The 21,794-nt window shown below is 44.7% G+C and overlaps 1 protein-coding gene across 1 annotated transcript in view; it reads left to right on the top strand.

Moving 5' to 3' along the window:
- LOC126188129 (glutamate receptor 1-like) overlaps positions 1 to 21,794 on the top strand; it is a 559,761-nt gene that overhangs the window by 412,665 nt on the left and 125,302 nt on the right. The window contains exon 6 of the mRNA XM_049929607.1: positions 17,685 to 17,805. Coding sequence (XP_049785564.1) covers positions 17,685 to 17,805 — 121 coding nt within the window. The remainder of the gene's footprint in view (positions 1 to 17,684; positions 17,806 to 21,794) is intronic.

Below are 21,794 nucleotides of genomic sequence, written 5' to 3'. Positions count from 1 at the left end.
CATTGATCAATATTCATCCAGTTCCGACTTATCCCCAGCCCTTTTTCATCTGTTTCCAAACACTCTCCTGGAGTTCACTTTGATAATGATGAAGAGGTGCAGGCAGAGATGAGATTGTGGCTCCGTCAACAAAGTTACACATTCTGCAATGACGGTATCAACAAACTGGTCTTTCGTTGCGAGGAAAGTGTTCGTCACCAGAGCGACTGTGTTGAGAAATAAATATGTAGACATATGAAACGTCCCCTTTGAACATTTATACATGACTGTGCTTAAACTGACACACAATATTTTTAGCGCAACGCAATCTGACTTTCAGAAATCCCTACAAAAGAATGGCCCTGACTAACATTAACCTATACCTTTCACAAATCACTTACCTCACAAAAATTTTCATTACTCGAGCTACTGCAATACAGCGAGTACCACTACTGCCAGCTAAATAAAAGATTCAATCTACAGAAGTCACTAACTACTGATAGGGATAGTTAGCAAATGAAAGATTTTAATAGAGAACAAACAATGTATTTACCTTAATAGTCATAATATATATAGCAGTTCATAATATCCAGTATAACAAATTTCAAAACTCCGCCATCTCTCTCCCCACATCCACCACTGCTGGCGGCTCACCTCCAACTGCGCAATGCTACGCGCTGTTCACATCCAGCTGCCGCTGCCAAACACTACAATGGCAGACAACAATGCAAACTAGCCACAGACTGCACACAGCACAGCCATTAATTTTCATACAGTGCGCTACGTGTCATTACCAATATAAAAATCTAAACAGCCTACTTACAACATGAAGAAGACGGTAGAATGTTAATAACGTTTGCTTTATTTAATATGTCTGAAGAGTTTACATACAAAAAATTCGGAGCCTTGTTTTCAGCATGGTCTATTAGGTGTATTTTGTATTAGTTGGACAGACTGAACATGTAGCGTTTCTGCAGCTGTGGCCTCTGGCGCTGTACTCCCTTCGAGGTCGGATGAAAGATACCTACAGCCGCTTGATTACAGCACTTTTTCTCGAACGTACCAGCTTCTGCTATGCTGTTAGTGTTTATCAGTTTTGCCAGTAACCCTTTCTACAGATATTAACCTAACATATAGCTATTATATTTTCGCATAGTAATTTTGAAATTACTTCAAGATTTAATTACCTGACAGCTGGCTTTCACCATCTTTACCTTTCTTCGGAACTTTAGAGCTGATTTTCATATGGTTCTACGGAAATATGATGTTCAAAAATTATACCTGTCACACGGTCAACTCGAAAAACTACGTCGATTTCCTTACTGTGGAGAACATGGTATCAAGCACTTCCTTGTTCGGAAATTGTCAGTTTCAATACCGCACTGCACACGGCACATTATAGGTGTGACAACCGTTGGGTTGGGTTGTTTGAGGGTGGAGACCAAACGGAGAGGTCCCTGGTCCCATCATAGGAAAGAACGGGGAAGGAAGTAAGCCGAGCCCTTTCAAAGGAACCATCCCAGCATTTGCCTGGAGCGATTTAGGGAAATCAAGGAAAACCTAATTCAGGATGGCCGGGCGCGGGATTGAACCGTCGTCCTCCCGAATGCGTGTCCATTGTGCTAACCAATGCGCCACCTCGCTCGGTGTGACAACAGTGAATTACCGCTTATAGAAAGTACAAACGTAGCAGCATTAGGATACTGCTAAGTTCACCGTATCGTTGACTGTACAGGAATTTATGTGACATGAATATCAAACAAAATTTAATGAGATTTAATTTCTCCTCCTCCTCCTGAAGCCACGAGTAATAATATGTGTTGTTTTGAGCTGAAGTTATATTCAGTTCGTCACCCAGCGAAGCTTTCTCGGAGAGTGTAAAGGTCATGAAAAGTGGGGTATCCAGAAGGGAGACAAACTCAGTACTTTATAATACACCTCATATTTATGTCGACAAAACTCAACAAAGCTCCTCCAGAACTAACATCTCACATTATTCTTCTGCAAGCGTATTCTTTCGTATCTCGTCAGGGTCTACCACACGATCTCTAAATATCTGGCGACAAATCTCAGCGTTAATAGATGCAGGTACTATAAGGAAAGAAATTTTGAATCCATGGAAAAATTCCTTTGTTATTAGTACTTTGATCAGTAGATTACCATAACAAAAATCACATAAGTGAAAGCAATGACAGACGAAAACGAAAGGAAAACGAATAATGTATTCGGCATCTCACGATGAGCTGCGTTTAAACCTACAAAAAGAAAAGACGATAATTGGATAAGTGGTGCACGAAATGGGTTGTCGTTCCCATTGCTGCACTGAGCAATGGCAATTAAAGAGTATATTTCTTTTCTGTGCCTTCCTTTGCCCTTTTCCTCCTTGTCAAATTATACAGATATCACAACGGAAGGCAGTGAGCTATGAGGAAGAAAAAGAAAGCAGAGTTTTCTTGCTTCTAAAGGCACTGGGTAGTTGATAAGCACAGTGCTGGCAGTGCTCGTTAAGCGCGTGCTTTTGCGATGCTGTTAGTCGCTTTTGCCTGTGGCTTACCTCTGCCGTCGCTGGTTGAAGGAAAGCTTCACTTGGAAGATAGGACAAATGGCAGAGGGAAGTCACAATGACCTTTCTTTAGCTGCCGTTCCACAATGTCTACTGTGTTCCTTTTAAATAGGCTTTTAGGATAAATAACTGGTACACGCCTTACAGATTAACTGCACAGCGCAATTGACGTACATGATTTCTGATTATGTTACCACATCATGATGTAAAAAATATACTGGAGAAAGCAGTGTTTCATTCGCGGTTACAATGGGCAGCTTCTGGGACACCAGGAGGCCCAGAAGAAAGCCACTGTAGCCGCGGCCGAAACGTTGGTTTCTTCAGTGCAGTCTTTTACATCATGACGCGGCGCCATATTCAGAAATTTTTATCGTCAACTGACTCTAGCCGCGGAAGCCTACACAGGTCGTTGGCTGGCTGGTTTGTGGGAGGGGACCAACCAGCGAGGTCATCGATCTCATAGGATTATGGAATGGTTGGGAAGAAAGTGAGCATGTCCATTCAACAGAACCATGCCAGCATTTGTGCGAAGCTATTTAGGGAAATCACGGCAAACCTAAATCTGGATAGCCGGACGCGGGTTTGATGACCGGACTTGGGTTTGAACCGTCACCCTTTGGAATGCGAGTCCAGTGTGCTAAATAGTGAGGCACCTCGCTCGTTCCTACGCAGTTATATATGCATAGTTCAAGTTTTATTCTTTAGCGACCTGTCGACAACCCTTGGATACCAGCATAGTATACACCAGTGTTCAGCGTTCCCAAGGTTCAACTTACATGTTAGGGACAAAAATGGTTTAAATGGCTCTGAGCACTATAGGACTTAACATCTATGGTCATCAGTCCCATAGAACTTAGAACTACTTAAACCTAACTAACCTAAGGACATCACACAATACCCAGTCATCACGAGGCAGAGAAGTTAGGGACACTGCTTCTCGTGTTTTCTAATAATCTTTCAGCAGTTACTTTGTAACACGCTAAGCTTATAATGGCTGCAGGTAGTACAAATACAGTGACAATCTGTAAGTCAAGGACAGGCTTAGAGAGGGCTCGTAATCAAATTTCATTGACATTAAGAAAATACAGCCGTCCTGTAACTGTCACTGCTTTTAAAACATTAACTAATATTATTCAGGAGGTGATTCCCAGATTTCCATGGAGTCATCTCAGAAGATATGAGTGTGAAGTATAACAGGGCCACCAATAGTCCGATAAAATTCTTAGAATTATTCACTGAAGAGCCAAAGAAAATGGTACACCTGCCTAATATCGTGTAGAGCTCTCGCTAGCACGAAGAAGCGCCGCAACATGACGTGACATGGAGTTGACTATTGTCTGAAGTAGTGCTGGAGGGAAGTGGCAGCATGAATCCTCCTGAATCCTGCAGCGCTCTCCATAAACCCGTAAGAGTACAAAGGGTGGAGATCTCTTCCGAACAGCACGTTGTAAGCCATCCTAAATATGCACAATAATTTTCATGTCTGACGAGTTTGGTGGCCATCGGAAGTGTTTGAACTCAGAAGAGTGCTGCTGGAGCCACTACGTAGCAGTTCTGGACGTGTGGGGTATTGCACTGTACTGCTGGAATTTCCCAAGTCCAGCGGAATGCACAAAGGCCATGAATGGATGCAGGTGACCAGACAGGATGCTTACGTACGTCTCACGTGTCCGATTCGTACCCAGACATATCAGGGGTTCATATCATTCAAACTGCACACGCCCCACACCATTACAGAGCCTCCATCAGGTTGAACACTCCCCTGCTAACATCCAGGGTCCATGGAATCATGGAATCATATCCATCCGCTCGATATCGTTTGAAAGGAGACCAGGCGACGTGTTTCCAGTCACCAAACAGTCCAATGTCGGTGTTGACGGTCCGGGCGAGGCGTTGTGTTGTGCAGTCATCAAGTTTACACGAGTATGTCTTTGGCTCCGGAAGCCCACGTTGATGATGTTTCGCTGAATGCTTCGCACACTGGTGGCCCAGCATTGAAATAGGCACCAATTTGCCGAAGGATTGCACTTCTGTCACGTTGAACGATTCTCTTCAATCATCTTTGGTCCCGTTATTGCAGGATCTTTTTGCGGCTGCAATGATGTCGAAAATTTGATGTTTTACCGGGTTCCTGATATTAACGATACACTTGCGAAATGGTCGTGTCCTATCACTCGTGCGCCGACTATAACATCAAGTGCAAACTGACTTAAATCTTGATAACCTGCCATTGTAGCAGCAGTAATTAAACTAATAACGGCGCCAGACACTTATTGCCGACCGCAGCGCCGTATTCTTCCTGTTTACATATCTCTGCATTTGAATACACATGCTGATACCAGTTTCTTTGGCGCTTCTATGTAGCTTTACCCTACATTAAATTCGAAGCAGTGTTTTTTTAACACCTGTGGGTTATACATAATATAGGAGTTATATTTTGATTACTTTTATTCTGCAGTGTCATTTTGTGTCGATTTTCCTGTAACTACTCGTTCCAAGTGGGGGTCCAAAAACATGTAGTACCAATTATATGTGATGTAAATTGAACAAAATTTAACGCAATTCCACAAGCGTGATGACACTGTCCCATTTGGGATATATGAATGTTCTTCCAATTTTCATTTTTTACATAGGACAATTAGCACTTGTCAAAATTTGGAGGGCGCATGGGTGGAGAAATCTGACGACTCGCCGATAACATTGTCAGTGATCTACTCTGTACCAGAATGCTCTCAGTCTATCTACATTATATATATATATATATATATATATATATATATATATATATACACTCCTGGAAATGGAAAAAAGAACACATTGACACCGGTGTGTCAGACCCACCATACTTGCTCCGGACACTGCGAGAGGGCTGTACAAGCAACGATCACACGCATGGCACAGCGGACACACCAGGAACCGCGGTGTTGGCCGTCGAATGGCGCTAGCTGCGCAGCATTTGTGCACCGCCGCCGTCAGTGTCAGCCAGTTTGCCGTGGCATACGGAGCTCCATCGCAGTCTTTAACACTGGTAGCATGCCGCGACAGCGTGGACGTGAACCGTATGTGCAGTTGACGGAATTTGAGCGAGGGCGTATAGTGGGCATGCGGGAGGCCGGGTGGACGTACCGCCGAATTGCTCAACATATGGGGCGTGAGGTCTCCACAGTACATCGATGTTGTCGCCAGTGGTCGGCGGAAGGTGCACGTGCCCGTCGACCTGCGACCGGACCGCAGCGACTCACGGATGCACGCCAAGACCGTAGGATCCTACGCAGTGCCGTAGGGGACCGCACCGCCACTTCCCAGCAAATTAGGGACACTGTTGCTCCTGGGGTATCGGCGAGGACCATTCGCAACCGTCTCCATGAAGCTGGGCTACGGTCCCGCACACCGTTAGGCCGTCTTCCGCTCACGCCCCAACATCGTGCAGCCCGCCTCCAGTGGTGTCGCGACAGGCGTGAATGGAGGGACGAATGGAGACGTGTCGTCTTCAGCGATGAGAGTCGCTTCTGCCTTGGTGCCAATGATGGTCGTATGCGTGTTTGGCGCCGTGCAGGTGAGCGCCACAATCAGGACTGCATACGACCGAGGCACACAGGGCCAACACCCGGCATCATGGTGTGGGGAGCTATCTCCTACACTGGCCGTACACCACTGGTGATCGTCGATGGGACACTGAATAGTGCACGGTACATCCAAACCGTCATCGAACCCATCGTTCTACCATTTCTAGACCGGCAAGGGAACTTGCTGTTCCAACAGGACAATGCACGTCCGCATGTATCCCGTGCCACCCAACGTGCTCTAGAAGGTGTAAGTCAACTACCCTGGCCAGCAAGATCTCCGGATCTGTCCCCCATTGAGCATGTTTGGGACTGGATGAAGCGTCGTCTCACGCGGTCTGCACGTCCAGCACGAACGCTGGTCCAACTGAGGCGCCAGGTGGAAATGGCATGGCAAGCCGTTCCACAGGACTACATCCAGCACTATTCAGTGTCCCCTCGACGATCACCAGTGGTGTACGGCCAGTGTAGGAGATCGCTCCCCACACCATGATGCCGGGTGTTGGCCCTGTGTGCCTCGGTCGTATGCAGTCCTGATTGTGGCGCTCACCTGCACGGCGCCAAACACGCATACGACCATCATTGGCACCAAGGCAGAAGCGACTCTCATCGCTGAAGACGACACGTCTCCATTCGTTCCTCCATTCACGCCTGTCGCGACACCACTGGAGGCGGGCTGCACGATGTTGGGGCGTGAGCGGAAGACGGCCTAACGGTGTGCGGGACCGTAGCCCAGCTTCATGGAGACGGTTGCGAATGGTCCTCGCCGATACCCCAGGAGCAACAGTGTCCCTAATTTGCTGGGAAGTGGCGGTGCGGTCCCCTATGGCACTGCGTAGGATCCTACGGTCTTGGCGTGCATCCGTGCGTCGCTGCGGTCCGGTCCCAGGTCGACGGGCACGTGCACCTTCCGCCGACCACTGGCGACAACATCGATGTACTGTGGAGACCTCACGCCCCACGTGTTGAGCAATTCGGCGGTACGTCCACCCGGCCTCCCGCATGCCCACTATACGCCCTCGCTCAAAGTCCGTCAACTGCACATACGGTTCACGTCCACGCTGTCGCGGCATGCTACCAGTGTTAAAGACTGCGATTGAGCTCCGTATGCCACGGCAAACTGGCTGACACTGACGGCGGCGGTGCACAAATGCTGCGCAGCTAGCGCCATTCGACGGCCAACACCGCGGTTCCTGGTGTGTCCGCTGTGCCGTGCGTGTGATCATTGCTTGTACAGCCCTCTCGCAGTGTCCGGAGCAAGTATGGTGGGTCTGACACACCGGTGTCAATGTGTTCTTTTTTCCATTTCCAGGAGTGTATATATATATATACTGAGGTGACGAAAGTCATGGTATAGCGATATACACACGTTCAGGTGGTGGTAATATCACGGAAACAAGATATAAAAGCGCAGGGCATTCTAGAGTCTGTCACTCGGGAGATTCGTGTGAAAATATTTCCGACGATATTTAACATACTTTGAATGCGGGATGGTAGTTGAAGCTATACACATGACACATTCAATTTCGTAAACCGTTAGGGAATTCAGTAATCCAAGATCCACAGTGTCAAGAGTGTGTGTAGAATACCAAGTCTCAGGCGTTACTTCTCACCATGAACAACGCCATCGACCTTCACTTAACTGCGGAGAACAGCGGTGTTTGCGTAGAGTTGTCAGTGTCAACAGACAAGCGACACTGCGTGAAATAACACATGTGACGAACGTATCCATTGGGACAGTGCGGCGTAATCTGGCGTTAATGGGCTGTGGCAGCAGACGACCGCCGCGAATGCTTTTGCTAAAAGCATGACATCGCCTGCAGACAACTGGAAGACCGTGGTCTGGTCGGATGAATCCCGATTTCTAATAGTAAGATATTTTAGCTCTGTAGAGCTGACGATAGGGTTCCCACGAATCCATAAACCCAAGTTGTCAGCAAGTCACTGGTGGTGGCTTATTAATGGTGTGGTCTGTGCCCGCATGGACTGAGTGAGGTAGCACGAAGGTCAGCACACTGGATTCGAATTCGGGAGGATGACAGTTCAAACCAGCATCCGGCCAGCCAGATTTAGGTCTTCTGTGATTTCTCTAAATCGCTTACGACAATTGCTGGGATGGTTCCTTTAGAACGTCACGGCAGATGTCCTTCTCCTTCATTCCATACTTCGAGCTTGTGCTCTGTCTCTAATTACCTCATTGTCGAGCGGCTAGTAAATATTAATCTCTTGCTCCATGGTCGTCTGGTCCAATTGAACCGATCGTTGACTGGCAGTTGTTCCGTTCGTGTACTTGGAGACCATTTGCAGCTATTCATGTTCCCAGCAACGATAGAATTCGTATGGATGTCAATGTTCCATGTCACTGGGCTAGAATTGTTTGCGAGGGGTTTGAAGAACATTTTGCACAAGTCTAGCGAATGATCGGCCACCCAGATTGCCAAACATTAACACCAATGAAAATTTAGGGGGCATAATCGAGAGGTCCGTTAGTGCAAAGAATAATGCACCAGCAACGCTTTCACAACTATGGATGGCTGTAGTGGCAGCATGCCTCACTGTTTCTGCAGGGGACTTGCAACTATTTGTTGCGTTCAAAAAAAAAATGGTCCAAATGGCTCTGAGCACTATGGGACGTAACAACTGTAGTCATCAGTCCCCTAGAACTTAGAACTACTTAAACCTAACTAACCTAAGGACATCACAAACATCCATGCCCGAGGCAGGATTCGAACCTGCGACCGTAGCAGTTGCACGGTTCCGGACTGCGCGCCTAGAACCGCGAGACCACAGCGGCCGGCACTTGTTGAGTTCATGCTACGTTGAGTTGCTGCACTACGCCGGACAGAAGTATGTACGACACGATATTTGGAGTGAATCCATGACTTTTATCACCTCACTATATCGCATTCACACTCATGTTCAGAAGAAACAGAACACCTCGAACGACTAGAGGTAGGACGTTCATATTCTGCTGTAATGCTTAGATTTTGAAACATGTCGGCCTGCGGGTTCGAGATCAACATCGATATCGCTGCGCAACACCCCCTACCGGCAAAATATGCCTGCAGCTCTCGTTGTCGCTTTAAACTGGAGGTAATGGATCAGTGTGACTTGAGCAGACGAGCAGGCTACCTCGCGAACAGTACCATCAAGTCAGTGTGTCTGAAAGTAGGCGCAGTATTGGCGTGAGAATATCTGATGGATATATCCGGGAATCAGCTGCTCATGTGGGATATGTGTTTCGGCAGTGCAACGGCTGTGTGCAGAATGGTTTACACCCCCTCCACCCCGAGAAGATCGACACTTTAAACAAATGACACCTCATCCTCGACTCTGGCGCAACAATGGAACAGTGGAACACATCGTACACTATCAGGGGTGACAGGTCATCGCCGTTTACTGGGAGTGCATTACATGAGCGTCGTCCATTCCTCTCCTACCTTCGACGAATTTGCAGAAACATGTTAGACGGCAATGGTATATGGAACGACGTCACTGGGGACAGGAATGTCATCAGATAGTGTTTTCTGCTGAATCCGGGTTCTGTTTGTTTGAAAAGGATGGCGGCCTTTTGGTTTGCTGCTGAGAGGGGGAAGTGGCATCACACTGCCTGCACTTACATTCAAGGTCTTATGGTGTGGGATGCTACTGGGTACAACCACAAACCACAGTTGGTGCGTGTCGTGGGCATCCTGCGAGCTGTAACCTTACTGTTTCTGCAGAAACACCTCAGACGCTGCTTTCAAGCACGATAATGCAAGACCACAATGCATTAACACGTGACGTCTTGGTGTCATGTCACAGGAAGTCAGCTTTTTGTCCTGTCCCGTCCGATCACCAGACTTGCCTCAGTCGAAAATGTGTGCGATATGGTGAACTGAAAGGTGCAACTGTGTGTCCTAATGCCAATCATTGCAGATGAACACTGGAACCAGGTGAATGTAGCATGAATTGGTATACCACAGGACATCATTCATGCCATATTCGGGTCGATGTCATCACCCATGGAACAAGTTATCAGGGCCCATGATGGAGCCTGTGCCTACTAGGCAACAGGACGCATCCTGAAACGAGGTGACTGAAATGCAAATCACTTCTGCAGAACTTCCTGTGAGTATGAAAGTCCTATTTCTAGCCGCGCAAGGCGTTCTGTCTTTTCTGGATGTATAAGGGTGAGTTGTTACGCACTTCCTATCTGTTGTTTTGGCAGGTATTTGCAATTTCGTTTTTGCTTCACTTAGCTGGAGTTAGCCCAAATAAATGTTTCTGATCACCTCCTTGATGTAGCTTTCAGTGTCGACAAAGAGGGCACTCACTTTCACGTTAAAATAAAATGATTTTTAAAACAGAGTTCCACATCTCCATCAGTTGTTCATAAGCTGCTCAGATTTTATTCTATGTATTTTATTGTCTCTATTATTACATTTCGATGAACTTCGTAGTCTGAACAACCACAATCACTATTAATCATTTTGAGAAATAAGACTGCTTCGGCTGCAAAATCCTTTTATTGTTAGGCAGTATGGGCTTTAGAGCCGCATCTTCTGCTTTAACCAATTTTATCAACGGTTTCGTTGGGTTCCAGTTAAAATTTGTACTTTGATCAAGTGTTATCACCAAATTGCTTAGTTCTTGGACCAGTGCCTGCTCAAATTGCTTAGTGAAAGTGCGATGGATAGTTTCGTTAGCTCCCGAACTGAGCACTATATTCCCTTCAGAATCCTTTCTCGTGCCTCACGACATTTGCGCACTTCGTTGGGATCTGAATCTACTTTTGAAACCACCTTTTTCAGTTTACCATAAGCTTCTGCTCTCAGTTTAGGCAAACGATTGTTCAGTGTATGCTCTATGTCCGATTTTATCTTTGCCGCTTCTACTGACACATGGGAATTAACTATCTACAATTCAGTTTTCATACAAAAAATTGTTATCCAACTATACCTCTTCGTTGCCCTTACTGATTTCATTCATAAACTCCATCTTAAGACTACCTACCTTTTGGACTAGTGACAATAGTAACACATTTTGCTTGTGTGGCTTTACATCCTACTGTTCCACCACTAATTTATCATTTCTTGACTTTCATCAATACCTGTTGGCACTGAATCACTCAGATTGATTTCTAGTAGTTCCACTTTCACTGGTTCTAACGATACATTACTGGGTGATACTAACCCCGTTTCCTTCTCACAAAAACTCCTGTTGAGTACTTATCACGGCAGCAAACTTTTGTGCCGTTCCATTCTCTCGTAATTCTACCCATGTCAGTTATACTTCTATTTCACTTGGTGAAGTGGAAATTATTGGTCTCTGCCAGTACCGGCTAATCTATTTTCTAATTTCTCTAACACACTAACGCTGATGAAAATAAAACTCTAGAGAGAATCACACAATACTGACTGCAAACGTGAAGGCAATAAGTTAAACAGGGCGTTACTGTTTTCGACAGGAACTGCTGTGAGCGAATCGGAACGAGACATATTGTGTACCTTCGGTATCTGCAATGTTTCGCTGTATTTTAGTGTAATTAAGATACAAAGTCAAATGGGAAAAGAAACCAAATTCTATGGTGAGTCACCGAAGCCCATGAGCATCTTTTGCCAACATATGCAATATATATCTCTGAATAGTCTCTGCTGGTTGCGGTAGCCGAGCGGTTCTAGGCGCTTCAGTCCGGAAACGCGCGACTGCTACGGTCGCAGGTTCGAATCCTGCCTCGGGCATGGATGTGTGCGGTGTCCTTAGGTTAGTTAGGTTTAAGTAGTTCCAAGTTCTAGGGGACTGATGACCTCAGATGTTAAGTCCCATGGTGCTCAGAGCCATTTTAATAATCTCTGAGAGTTTGTCAGTGCAGTTCTCGTTCACCATTTGTACATGTAGGAGGTCCCAAAGAAGACCAATAAGGTTCATTATGTTATGCGGGATGGCAGACTGATCAGGTTTTAAGGAGGAAGCCATATCCGGAAACCCACGGGTTTGGCACTGGAGATCGTCAAAGTCTGAGAACGAGCGGTTTTGACGGTTTGATCCGATTCGTTTTCGTGTTTGAATACGTAAGGTATGCAACCCCTTAGCCATCTGTGTACTGCTGATGGTCGACCTGAGCCTAGTATCATTGCAGTCTGACGTGGACCATTTCGCAACTGCAGAAATGGCCGACGTTGTGCTTTCATACGACAAAGCGGTTTTTAGTGGTGATGAGGTGCAAGATTGTATGCGTAACTGTTTCTAAACAGACGTAACCCACATCATTCCCAGTTCGCCGACATTGGCAGACGCTTCAGGGAAGCCAGAAAGTTGCACACTGGTAATTTCTGCCTGATGTGTGACGACTGTACAGTAAAACAGCAGAACTTCGTGTTCGTCACTTGCGAATACCAGCCCCAGTCTATAGCCTGTGTTCTGGAAGGTGCCAAAATGTACTCGGTCCGAACACAACTGTTGGAGGAGGATGTGCTGACAGTGTTCGAAGTGGACCCAGCCACCAGCAATCGACAGGTGACACAAGCGATGCTCACGGATGAAAGTGCCATGCAGCGTGTCGTCCATGAACACCGGCTCCTTCCATACCATCTATAGAAAGTCCATATGTTACTGGAGGAGGACTGCCGTCAAGGGGTATAGTTTGCGCAGTGGTGTTTACAATAATGCGTACTTCAGCCACAATTCCCGATATAGGTGCTATTCATGGATGAATGCGCCTTTACTAGAGACAGCATACAAACGTTTCACAGCTTACATGTTTGGGCGGATGAAAATCCGTCTGCGCAAATGATTCAAAATCACCAACACAGGGTCGTTAACATCTGGGTGGAATAATTTGTGACCATATCATTGAGTCGCATATACTGCCAGACCAACAGGACTAATCTACCTCACTATTTATTAGAGATATTTTGCTACCCCGTTGCATGTAATGCCTACAAAATGTTCGGATGGGCATGCGGCTGGACTACGGCGGAACTCCAGCACACTTTGATGTCATATGCGGAATCATCTCAACGCCGCATAACCAAACAGATGGACTGGTAGTTCCTTGGCGAGCAGAGTCACTAGACTGACATTTTTCGACTATTTTATAAGGCATAGTATGGAGCATATAGTGTATGTCACACCTTTAACCTCAGCGGAGGCCCTTTCTGCTCTGTTCCACAGAGCAACTGAAATACGAGGGTTGTCCAGAAAGTAAGTTCCGATCGGTCTCGAAATAGAAACTACTCGGAAAATCCGGTAAAGCTTTGCACAGATGTGTTGGGCGGTGTCTCTAGTATGCACGTCGATCGTGTCGCGTCGCTCTTTTCACTTTTGAGTGAAAAGTGAGCACGTAAACATGCGTAGGGAATAGCGTCTCCCGCCAAGTATGAGGGCCTGGTTAGAGATTTCGCCTGTGCAATGCAGCCCACGAAACACAACTGTCGAGCAGTTGCTTCTTCATTCCAATTCTCGGCCGCACACTGCAGGGGCAATGAAGACGCTCCTGCAGCGTTTCCCATGATAAGTGTTTGATCACCCACAATGCAGTCCGTATTGGCTCCCTCTGAGTCTCATCTCTGCGCACAAGAATCGCTGGCTATGAAGAAAAAATTTTCCACAGACAACGAGCTACAGGCCAGTACAGATAACTGGCCGAAAGCACAGGCGGCTGCTTTCTATGACGAGGATAGTGGAAAGTTGACACAACACTACGACAACACTTGAAGCTGGGGCGGTGACTATGTAGAGAAGTGGGTCGAAGGTGTACCTAACTGTTGCAAATAAAACGTTTCTGGTTTTCACTATCGTTTCCATTTCGCGACCGATCGGAACTTACTTTGTGGACAACCTTCGTACTTCAAAGACAACCGTACGTATTGGCTCGTGTGCGTTAGGCTCAGCACCGCCGATGTAGACTCTGCACTGACGTAGGAGGTACGCATTTAAAAGTCCATCTAATATGTAGACAGCATGGTGTGCTTCTCATGTTTGGTTTATTGATAATGTCGAACGCACATCTATTTCAGCATCTCAGACGTTGCCGCTCTCTAGCGCCATACTTGAAAACCGATTAGTATGCTTTCCCACACAACATACTAAACGATGTAGGTGTTTTTTGAAACACTCTATACACAGGGTTTCCCGAAATTCCTGTTACAAATTTCTCGGAGAGAGCGTACAAAATATTTTGAATAGGAACCCAAGTATGGAAACGTACCGATTCAGTTCAGATGTAGAACTCTTCCATTTCTGCTTGAGGAATTGAATTAGGCATGACGCAGTGTAATTATTAGTTAAATTCCAGAGGAAACATATCGAAACATCCATTTATCACTTGAGCACATTTGTTTGTATTAACACTTGAACATTATGTGTTTACATTATTCCAAAACAAAAAGAAACCCAGCATCCTGTACGTACAGAACAGTACTGATGCGTTACAACAGCGGCTGGATGTGGTCACCAAAAACGTTGTTCCGTGCAGTATGCCCACAAAGCATGTTCTGGTACGCACTCTCCATCACACCTGGCGTCTCTTCAATTTCTAGCGTAGTGGCCAGAATGGGTAACATCATATCATCCTCTGTCTCTACAGCAGTCTCGTACATCTCGCAGCAAGACATAATGTGACTTAAGGTGACCGTCTGACGTAGTACACATCATCCGTCTACCGTAGTGCATTGTAGAAGAAGCAACTCTAAGACTTTATATACAGGGTGTTACAAAAAGGTACGGCCAAACTTTCAGGAAACATTCCTCACACACAAAGAAAGAAAATATGTTATGTGGACATGTGTCCGGATACGCTTACTTTCCATGTTAGAGCTCATTTTATTACTACTCTTCAAATCACATTAATCATGGAGTGGAAACACACAGCAACAGAACGTACCAGCGTGACTCCAAACACTTTGTTACAGGAAATGTTCAAAATGTCCTCCGTTAGCGAGTCCCTCCGTCGCATGGAATCTCTGATGCGCTGATGCAGCCCTGGAGAATGGCGTATTGTATCACAGCCGTCCGCAATACGAGCACGAAGAGTCTCTACATTTGGTACCGGTGTTGCGTAGACAAGAGCTTTCAAATGCCCCCATAAATGAAAGTCAAGAGGGTTGAGGCCAGGAGAGCGTGGAGGCCATGGAATTGCTCCGCCTCTACCAATCCATCGATCACCGAATCTGTTGTTGAGAAGCGTACGAACACTTCGACTGAAATGTGCAGGAGCTCCATCTTGCATGAACCACATGTTGTGTCGTACTTGTAAAGGCACATGTTCCAGCAGCACAGGTAGAGTATCCCGTATGAAATCATGGCGGTGAATCGAGGAAGTACAGTACATACTGACGAAACTAAAATGAGCTCTAACATGGAAATTAACCGTTTCCGGACACATGTCCACATAACATCTTATCTTTATTTGTGTGTGAGGAATGTTTCCTGAAAATTTGGCCGTACCTTTTTGTAACACCCTGTATATGAAAATGGTTTCTGTTCTTCCGGGTATCTCCAAAAGGGCAGATACCACCTTCATATACATATAGTTAAGGCTCAACGGCCATTTCAGCATCTTCTTCTGTGCGTATGCATAAACAGTGCCCGAACTCTTACGGGAATCGGCATGAAAAAGCCGAGAGTAAAGAGTATAATGTGCAGGGGCACTATGAATATAGTGCGGGACTATAGGTTGATAATGTGTATCTCATGGGAGGCGTGCCAGAGATAAGTCCCTGCAGTCGCGCTATCCTCTGTGTCCTCGGTGGCTCAGATGGATTGCTGGCACGGTAGGTCAGCGTGTTCAGTGAGAGGACTGCTCGCCCTCTGTATTGAAAGAACTGAGTAAAGCAATCAATGACCTACTTGAACGAATGTGTTGTGACGTCCGCCCAGACTAAACACAACGAACAATACCAAACAAAACGAAAAAAAAAAAAAACGAATATGGATGGAGCGTCTGCCATGTAATCACGAGATCTCGGGTTCCAGCTCCGGTCGGGCACAAATTTTCACCTGTCCCCGTTGACGTATATACATGCACCTAAGTGTAGTGATTTAATTGTATTTTCAACTGTGAGACTTTTCTGTTTCCCTCTGCAGACGTGGACGCGTTACACTTCCAAACTGAAACAGTCGCAGAACGGAAACGGTACGTTTTCGGACATGAGTTCCTGTTCAAAATGTTATGCGACTACTACTTCCTGTAAGTCCTAGACGTTTTTAACGGGATTTTCCGAACATCCTGTCCATAAATGATGAAAATCAGTGTGTATCCGAGAGGAATTTCCAGTTCCAGTCTTTGCCTTCTAACTACTGGAAACACTTCCGAAAAGCCTGGTCGAGGCTAGGAGACCTGAGCCACTTTTTCTGAGATATCCTAGACAAAACTATGAAGCCCAAGTACTTTTGACTATCTCTTAATGTGTTTGAAGAGTAAAGCTGATGACCTGCTCCAAAAGTGAATCGTACCTGCGGTGTTACAGTTGGCAGGCCATACTCCGACCGTATTGTCGCTAGTCTCGTGCTCATACGGCCGTGGTACTGGCTGTGATACCACTGATGCACACATTCACCGCTGCATAGGGCAATGTTCAATATTTTCGTTGTGTGTACCCTGCTACTGCTGAGCCCCGTGGTAGCCGGGGTACACGCCGTACCGAGATACAAACTTGCGACTGTTATATATTTGAATATACATTACCTCACTTTATTATGTTTACGCAAAAAAAAAAAAAATTCTTATAGCCCTTCTGACGACAGAAGTGATGAAACATCGCCAGTTTCCCTTGTACTTTCAGTCTTGAGTTGTTTCCTGAGAACTGCATGGGCTCCCCTGTCCAGACAGTTGCTCTTACAGTGGGGTAGGGCGACCCATAGCGATCGAACGCTATGGTTAAGAAACTCACTGGGTTTTGGGCTAACGTGGGTATCAAAGACGGACTAAGTAGCGTCTTCTTCGGCCTCTGCGACACGACAAGGCATTCCGATCACTCTCCCACTTTATATTCTAATGCTCTTCCGTGGACAACCGAAGTCACAGCGTTTACGGCATTACAGAACAAAGTTTGTACGATATTCCACAAGTGTGCTATTTGTTATTAACTCCATTGGCGTTAGCTGTCTTTGCTGGTACTAGATTCCCCTGACGATTGCGTTGTGGTGCGCAAGCCAAAATGTAATGCAAATTTTGCAGTATAACGGTCTGATTATTTGTTCAGTAACATAATTGGCAACCAATGCTGTCCAATCGCAATAAAGTCATAAGATGTTCAGTTGACTCTTTTGTAGAACATGTTACGCGTTTCGGGATTACACCCATCTTTAGAAATCACGAACTTCAACTCCTTCCTAACCAACCACTTGACAATTCAAAGAAAGTGTCCAAGAACATATGGCTATAACTGCGACACAGGCAGTGTTGAAGAAGTCAGTTGGTTGCCAATTATTAACATAAAAACGATCGCAGGCCTCAGACGGGATTTTATAACCTTTATATCGTTCGGTAACATCTGCACAACGTTAACTTCAGTTCAAAATCTCGAGAAACTGATTATTTAAAAAGTAACCGAAAATGTGTTATGGAATATACCTGACAAAGTTGTTTGTCGCAGGTGGACCAACAAGTACGTTGTCTTGGACTGCCCCACGGAGATGGCGAAGGAGATCGTCGTGACTCACGTACGCGACATTTCTCTGGGCAAGAGGACCTACCACTACCTGCTCAGCGGACTGGTGAGTCAAGCGCCAGCCGACACACGTCACACTGTGCACAGTGCCACTGCTTAACTTCTCTACGTGGAACTTCGTTATCGTTTCTGTACTGAAACACTTGGTTCAGCTTATAAACGCTGCGTAGAACATTGATGATGATTGGAAATCCTACCTGTGGAAGTAAACGTAGGAAATAAATACAGCAACTATCTTTAGTAGAGAGTATTTCGGCCTAACTGGTATCTAGCTGCTTATATTGGTTTGGCTTCAAGTCTTGCTACCTGATTCGGAGACTTCCACGTTCGTCTTGGCAGAGTGTGTATGTAAGAGTAATAAACCTGACGTTCTGATTCAGACAGCCCAAAGGGTGCTGTGGATGTGATTTCTGGTGCTCATTTGTGTCAAATTTACTAAACAAGACTGTAACGGATGAAATCGAATCAAATCGTTTGAGACGGTACGGGAATGTATACCGTTTTGGTGAGAAATGATGGGTTCCACCAAATAAAGAAGATTTCCATAAACAACATGGGAAGAGGGAGTCGGAAGGGATTCGTCAAAGAGGAATTTTCAGGTGGAATATTCCAAATATAGGAGACTTATACGTTAGGCTGCGAGAAAAAACTAGCTATAATATCGCAATATAAAAAAAAGTATTGCACTCTTAAAAACAACGACAAGCTGTACGTACTTAAGTTCAGTCATTCTCAAATCGTTCCACAAGTCCTTCCCTACAAGTTACCTCTTGCCTCTAAATGAAAAATTCACTGGAAAGATTTCTCGACGGGTCGATTAATTAGTAGCTAACAAGATAATATGTGATCTTTCGTACTCAACAGCTGCGACACCGAGGCAACCCACAGTGATGAAGAACAATGGAGCTCATTAAAACTTCTGTTGCTTTAATTGAGATTACCTAATTATGGTCCATCATTGGAAAGTTTCCTTTTAATTGGTACTGGATAAGGCCAGTGAGCAAAATGCCCGGCGTCATTGTTCAAAAGCAATAACCGATCAAACCCACGCCATTCTCAACTTAAAATATTACGAAAAGCGAGGGAAGTGATGGGATAGAATATGCAGGGGCGTTTCTGACTTTCTGTTGTAATAAAGTTAACGAAAGAACACGGATAGTGGTCGATTGTTCGACTCCGAACCATCCGCCACCAGCATCTCCTGCTTTTTCGCTGAAACTCATTTAAAAGATACAATACAAACTTATTAAATGATATGCAGAAAGTACGGTTGTCATCCTGAAATAACGAATTCGACTAATTATGCTGAAATAGATGATGATTAAGCTACCGAAATTGCACTCAACTTACTCGTACATCTGCTTCGTACAAGGAAACACACGATAAAAGTGCGAGGATTAAGTAAAATCGTCTCTATCTTTTTTTCTTAGCAACGTTGCCTTAACATGTTTTACAGTTCTGGAAAATTCTTCCAATGTAAATATCCACTGGAATGACAAAAATATTCACAGATTTATAGATAATGACACATTTCATCAGCTATATTTAGTGGTACTTTACTCACCTTTTAAAATAGTTTACTATGGACATCATTTATATAATACGAAGGTAATAAGAATAAAAGGAAACACTTCACTCTATTCTGAACATTGTTTCCATTTAGAGATGGGTTGGTCAGCACATAGCTATCAATACCAAACATAGTTTACATCAGTTATTTTAAAATGTTCAGACAAATTGTGTATAAGTTGTAAGAATAGAAGTTAACGATGAAGGAAAACGAGACCATAGTTGTGGTTTGTACAATTCTTTACCGACTTGTAGTATCGATGAACCAAACGAACTTTAGGTATGGAGAGCAGTCTCCCCCCGCCCCCAAATTTCTATTCGCGAGTGGCAAGTGGGAATGTAAATTGTCAGTAAGTATCTAACCACATCTACATTTCTCTAATTCTACCGTCATGATCATTACTCGAGATGTCTGTCGAAGGAACTAGTATGTTACTTGACTAGCCTTGGAGTTTATTATCCTGAGATTTTAAAAGTAAGAGCAAAGCAAAAACCATTTATTATAATGATTACTACAGAGCACTACTTACCCTTTCTGTGACGTCTTGTACGGACTATGTAACATTGTTATGAAACTCCTGTGTCTTTATTTTTTCTTTCGCTTTCACAAACCTAACACTTCGTAATTTCCATTCTAACTAACAACACACGAGAACCAGCCAGTATTCAGTTTTCTAAGTGACGCTTGGTTAGTTGTTGTTGTTGTGGTCTTCAGTCCTGAGACTGGCCTGATGCAGCTCCCCATGATACTCTATCCCGTGCAAGCTTCTTCATCTCCCAGTACCTACCGTAACCTACATCCTTCTGAATCTGCTTAGTGTATTCATCTCTTGGTCTCCCTCTACGATTTTTACCCTCCACGCTGCCCTCCAATACTAAATTGGTGATCCCTTGTTGCCTCAGAACATGTCCTACCAACCGATCCCTTCTTCTAGTCAAGTTGTGCCACAAACTTCTCTTCTCCCCAATCCTATTCAATACTTCCTCATTAGTTATGTGATCTACCCATCTAATCTTCAGCATTCTTCTGTAGCACCACATTTCAAATGCTTCTATTCTCTTCTTGTCCAAACTATTTATCGTCAATGTTTCACTTCCATACATGGCTACACTCCATACAAATACTTTCAAAAATGACTTCCTGACACTTAAATCTATACTCGATGTTAACAAATTTCTCTTCTTCAGAAACACTTTTCTTGCCATTGCCAGTCTACATTTTATATCCTCCTATACATCTTCTGTTACCAAAGGATTTCTAGTAGCCTTCGTCTTTTTACCTACTTGATCCTCATCCCTCAGAGCTACCCATTCTTCTTCTACTGTATTTCTTTCCCCCATTCCTGTCAATTGTTCCCTTATGCTCTCCCTGAAACTCTGTACAACCTCTGGTTTAGTCAGTTTATCCAGGTCCCATCTCCTTAAATTTTCACCTTTTTGCAGTTTCTTCAGTTTTAATCTACAGTTCAAAACCAAATGATTGTGGTCAGAGTCCACATCTGCCCCTGGAAATGTCTTACAATTTAAAATCTGGTTCCTAAATCTCTGTCTTACCATTATATAATATATCTGATACCTTCTAGTATCTCCAGGATTCTTCCATGTATACAACCTTCTTTTATGATTCTTGAACCAAGTATTAGCTATGATTAACTTATGCTCTGTGCAAAATTCTACCAGGCGGCTTCCTCTTTCATTTCTTAGCCCCAATCCATATTCACCTACTACATTTCCTTCTCTCGCTTTTCCTACTACCGAATTCCAGTCACCCATGACTATTAAATTTTCATCACCCTTCACTATCTTAATAATTTCTTTTATTTTATCATACATTTCTTCAGTTTATTCGTCATCTGCAGAGCAAGTTGGCATATAACTTGTACTACTGCAGTAGGCGTGGGCTTCGTATCTATCTTTGCCACAATAATGCGTTCACTATGCTGTTTGTATAGCTTACCCTCGTTCCTATTATCCTATTCATTATTAAACCTACTCCTGCATTACTCCTATTTGATTTTGTGTTTGTAACCCTGTAGTCACCTGACCAGAAGTCTTGTTCCTCCTGCCACCGAACTTCACTAATTCCCACTATATCTAACTTTAAGCTATCCATTTCACTTTTTAAATTTTCTAACCTACCTGCCCGATTAAGGGATCTGACATTCCACGCTCCGATCCGTAGAACGCCAGTTTTCTTTCTCCTGATAACGACATCCTCTTGCGTAGTCCCCGCCCGGAGATCCGAATGGGGGACTATTTTACCTCCGGTATATTTTACCCAAGAGGACGCCATCATCATTTAACCATACAGTAAAGCTGCATGCCCTAGGGAAAAATTACGGCCATAGTTTTTCCTTGCTTTCAGCCGTTCGCAGTACCAGCACAGCAAGGCCGTTTAGGTTAGTGTTACAAGGCCAGATCAGTCAATCATCCAGACTGTTGCCCTTGCAACTACTAAAAAGGCTG

Source organism: Schistocerca cancellata, chromosome 5 (assembly GCF_023864275.1).
Source record: "Schistocerca cancellata isolate TAMUIC-IGC-003103 chromosome 5, iqSchCanc2.1, whole genome shotgun sequence".
Lineage (NCBI taxonomy): Eukaryota > Metazoa > Arthropoda > Insecta > Orthoptera > Acrididae > Schistocerca > Schistocerca cancellata.
This window is presented reverse-complemented; position numbering and strand designations above follow the sequence as displayed.